The sequence below is a fragment of the Mus pahari genome, chromosome 9, assembly GCF_900095145.1.
Source record: "Mus pahari chromosome 9, PAHARI_EIJ_v1.1, whole genome shotgun sequence".
Taxonomy (NCBI): Eukaryota; Metazoa; Chordata; class Mammalia; order Rodentia; family Muridae; genus Mus; species Mus pahari.
The window spans coordinates 28,059,095-28,064,189 of NC_034598.1; the positions used below are offsets into that span (position 1 = coordinate 28,059,095).

Genomic DNA, 5,095 nt, shown 5'->3' on the forward strand with positions numbered 1-5,095 from the left:
CTCTCTCTCTCTCTCTCTCTCTCTCTTTTTTTTTTAATGTTGCCACCCTGCTGCCCACACAATTGGGATGGGCTTTCCTATCTCAATTCACCTCCTCCAGCTAATGTCTCCTAGGGGATAATGCTAGCCATCACACTCTGAGCTGCATAGGAGGATCTGGAGTTCAAGGCAGTTGGAGTACAAAGCAGAGTCTCTTAAAAAAACCTAAACGGCACCCCACCTGACCCCCCCCCCCAAAATAAACCTTGGAAGAGTAAAGCAACAAAGTCCCAAGTTGGAGGCTAGCCTGGTCTACATAGTAAGACCTCGTCTCAAAAACAAACAGCAGACAGAGTCTGGAGAGTGGGCAGGCACAGCAGCTCAGCTCACACAGCTCAGTGGCTCTATCGCCGGTAACGTCAGACCCAGGAGACCCAAAGCCGCCTTCTGACCTCCAAAGGGGGCCTGTACATGAATGTAGTAGATATGTTTTGAACACATAAGCAAAAAAAAAAAAAATTAAAAATCTGACAAAACAAAACCCAAACTTCAATATAGCTGTGATAGCAGCTGTGGAATAAGCCATGATAAAGTGGGTGGAAGAGGGCACAGGGCTGTGAATGATTTCTAGTTAAAAGACTGACTTCTGTCAGTGGGGTGGGTGTTTTGTCTACTTGTACATTTGCACTCCAAAGGAGGGCATGAGATCCTGGGGGGGGGGGGGTGTGTGTGACAATTATAGATAGTTGTAAACTATCAGGTAGGTGGTGAGAATTGAACCTGGGGCCTCTGGAAGAGCAGCCAGTATTATCTACTAAGCCGTGTCTCCAGTTCCCCTGCCCCCATGGATTCTTGTTAAAATACTTGTATTTATGCTGAGCAATGGTGGCCCAAGCCTTTTATTTTTGAGTGTATGGTGGAAGAGTGAAAATGGATCAGAAGGAAGGGAGGGAGAGAGGACCTTCCTCCCATGCCGGAATGATCTGTGCCTTGGGAAGGAAGACAGTCTGTCCAGACAGGTTGGGTTGGAGTCGCAGCGCTTTGTTGAAAAGACTTTGGTTCTGACCTCCCATTTGATTCCCATCGGGCAGTCTGGCAACCCTTATAAGATTATTTTCCCCAAAGTTCATCCTGAAGGCTTCTAATTGTGAAACTCTAATTATGCTGCTTTGAAGCCCTCCAGCAGGTGGGTGACGAGGCTGTCCACGTTCCCTTCCCCATCCGCTCACCCAGGCAAAACACCACACCCATACAAATAAATCCTTCCTGTGTGTGTGTGTGTGTATATATATATATATATGTACATATATACAAAAAACTTATCAAAGAATAAAAATATTTTTTAAAAAGTGACCTCTGTCCTAAGCAACTGCATTGTCATTTGATACACTTTATTCCCCCAAGATTGTTGGAATTGTTATACTTTTCTTTCTGGAGTCCCTCAGCAGGCGGCTTCACCACATCAACCCCTGCAGGAGTAGCTAATACAGTACTCCCTCTGCATCCTTACCTGGGGGAATCGATCCCACTGTCTCCCATCATGCTGTAATTCTCTGTCCCTTCAAGGTGTTCTCGCTGTGTCTCCTGAGCCAACACTGGCCCATGTGAGGTCTTGACAAGTTGTAACTTGTCTGTGAAATGCTCTTTCATTTCCTGACTTGGAAGGCTCTGTCTCCAGACAATTGGATTCTTTCCCCTATCACCAGGAGAATCTTGCAGGATCTCAACTGGGAAACTGGTTTTCCTTACTGTAGAACACGCAAGTAAACTTCTGCCAGCAGCTGCTGGGGTCTGGACATGGGCAACAGTGGGCTCTCCTTCGTAGTTGAAATCCCATGGGATCCTTGAATTTAGGCCAGGGTTGTCAGCGAGATCAGGGTTTGGGCTTTCCCCTGCATTTGAAAACAACCCGGTGGCCTTGTACCAGTGATTCCTTTCAATGGCTCTGCTATTACAGTCAGTCAGAGATCTCCCTGTCACGGCTGGTGTTCCCAAATGATTCCACGTGCCTCCGCCTGAAAAGGAGTGCTGAGTGTGTCCTGGCAACGAGTGACAGAAATCATCTGTCTCAGAGAAGTCCTCGTCCTCTAAACACAGGGAACTGCAGCCTCCGTCATCCCCAGGGTCACTCTGACTCAAAGCCACCTGGTCCTGATCACTGTCAGAAAGCCCCTCGGTTTCCATATTCATAATCTCCGCCTCAGGGACTTGAAACGCCTTCCTACTTAGTTCTTCTGAGTCGCCATCTTGTCTTTCATGAGTCCTTAAACGCTTTGCACCAGCTGGGCAATCTAAGATGCCCAGGTTTTGGAACTGGTGTAGTGTTTTATCCACTGTCGAGTTATCCTCTGCATGCACAGAGGAGGAGTCTGTGCCTAAAGAACAACGTTGTGTGGGCAGGACCTGATTCTTTTCTTTGGTTCCCAAGAACATGTCACAGGCGGACCAACTTTTCTGCAAGACTTCAGGGTGGTCCTTGTTTTCCTGGTGATATACACCAGGTCGCAGCATACTTTCCCTAAAGGAACAGCACCGAGGGGGTCCTGGCAAAACTCTATGTGGAGGATAATTTCCTGGGCCACCTCTGAAATTGTCGCTGACTGGGTGGACAGGAGTTTTCACCACATGCGTGCTTTCTGCTTCAAGTTTATCACCAAATTGTTTCGGATATGGCGGTTGGGCTTCACCATCAAAGACTCTGGAAGGGTCTGAAGAGCTTGGGCTCCAGAAAGGCTTTTCCTCTGGCCCAGTGCAAGTAGGTTTCAGACCATGGGTCTTCTGAAGGGCGTGCCCTTTGGATACAGGGTGCCTTCGGAGATGCATGCCCTGGAACGGATTATTGATCTGCTTTTTATACATCAAGTGGGAGCCTAGCACAGCTGGATTCCTGCCATGCAAGTGATGAACTTGTTCACTGGGGCTTTTCCTGCGGGGTGCGGGCTGGGCTGTGGGGATCTTGGGCTGCTTTGCCTTTTCCTGTACTGGGTTTTCTGGCTCCAGCTCACCCCCCTGGCTCCGTGCTTTGTGTCTACCCCTATGAGAACAGCCCCGCCTGCGGGGCTTGGTGAGCTGGCCCTGCCTTTTCCCAGTTACCTCTTTAGAGGAATCTCTATGCCTGGCTGTCAGTATATTCATCGACGTGCCCTGGCTGTTATATTTTTTCTGTTCTTCATATTTTTGCATTAGGGCAGTGTGCTTGGTTAAGTTGTCAACAGTCAGTACAGGGTTAATTCTTTTGATTAGCGCATGCTCCACATCTCGGGGGATGTTGGTGGAACTGTCCTCATCTCGGACAGGCCACTCTTCGGGTGGGAACTGTGCGGAGAAACTGTGGTACTCGGCTTTGGGCTTCTCTTTTCTAGATAAGCTGCGCCACAAGAAACCAAAACCAAATCTTTTACCTTTGTCTTTGGTGTATGGTAATGGTTTGGGGTTCACACAGATGTGGGTGTCTTCAGATGCTGAAACTACCTGATTCTCGGTCAAAGCTGTGGTCTCCTCAAGACCTTCCTGGTTTTTTCTAGTCACTTTTGCAGCAGTCGGGAGGTCCTTAGAGTCGTGCATGCTTGTATCAGGGTAGCACTGACATGAACGACAGTGGGAAACGGGAGCCTCGTTCTCCTGAGTGGGCTCTGCACAGCAATCCACACTTATCAGGTAGGTCCCAGAAGCGGGCCTTGAGCACCCTTCGTTTGACAGGAGGGCACTTTTATTTCCCTGGATTGGCATATTTGTGATGAAGTACGTGCTTGGGGTAACTATGAAGTAGCCCTCTCCAGTGTGGTAAATCTTCCTCTCTTGAATTAGAGCCCCCAGTGTGCTGTAGAGAATGTCTGGGGAGGGAACAGCAATACCTAAAAAAAAATTTTAAAATTTAAAAAAAAGGAAAATCAGGAATTCAGAATGAGCACATATTTGATTAACAAACTTGGAGCCAATTGTACGCAAAACCAGCAGTTAAAATGCTGGCTGGTCAGACGACTCATCAGGTAATGGTGCTGACATGACATGACAGGTCATGTATGCGAGCCTGACAACCTGAGTTGGACGCTCAGTCTTACAAAGTGTCAGGAGAGCACAACTCCCAAGAGTTGTCCTCTGACCTATGCATGTGAGCTGCGACACGTACATGTCTGAACACACACACACACACACACACACACACACACACGCTTCATATCTGTAATGTCAGCGCTGGAGAGGTGGTCATAGAATTGTCGACATTTCAAGGCCACCCTGCGCTGTATCTTGAGAACTGGGCCAGCCTGAGCTACAGTGAGACCCTATCTTAAGCAAAACCAAACAAGCCAAGGAATAATATGTGTACACATTAACTACATTCTATATATAAGTTGGTCCCCATGAAGACACATGTTAGGCTAATGGCTGAGTACAGAAAACAGAAGCCTGAATATCACTGGAGAGAAAGCAACTTAAAAGATTTGAAGACACATCAGGAAAGCAGTGCCTAGTGGAAGCCCTGAGTTCCACCCTCAACACTAAAAACAAACAAAAAAACAAAAAAACAAATTACAAGACAAAAAACAAAAACAAAGACCTACCCCTGGAGGAAGCATTCCTGATGAACAAACATGGAGATAAAAGTCGATGAGAGCCATAGAAATATAATATACAGAATGATCCCTTACATCCTAAAGGGTAAAATAAACCCCCACATTCAAACGTGGTTTGCGAAGGCAGAGCTAAGAGCTGCAAATACTCCAGAGTCTGATTATAACATGTATTTATATGAAGAGAACCGTCCAGAAAGTAGGAGAAATACCTCTAGGAAGTCCCAGTGCTGGGCTGCCAAGATGGTTCAGTAGACCAAGATACCTGCTGCTCAGCCCGAGGACCTGAGTTCAATTCCTGAGATGCACATGGTGAGAGACTGACTCTTGCTGTGAACTGTCCTCTGACCTTCCACAGGTGTATTGCCATGGCATACATGAGCCATCACACACACAGAGACACAACACACACACACACACAGACACACACACACAGAGACACAACACACACACACACACAGATACACACACACACAGACACACACACACACAGAGACACACACACACACAGACACACACACACAGACACACACACAGACACACAC

The 5,095-nt window shown here is 47.3% G+C and overlaps 1 protein-coding gene across 1 annotated transcript in view; it reads right to left on the reverse strand.

Annotated features, from left to right (window-relative positions):
- The window catches only part of Stox1 (storkhead box 1), a 58,602-nt gene that overhangs the window by 3,492 nt on the left and 50,015 nt on the right, over window positions 1–5,095 (reverse strand). Inside the window, exon 3 of the mRNA XM_021205738.1 lies at window positions 1,490–3,833. Coding sequence (XP_021061397.1) covers window positions 1,490–3,833 — 2,344 coding nt within the window. The remainder of the gene's footprint in view (window positions 1–1,489; window positions 3,834–5,095) is intronic.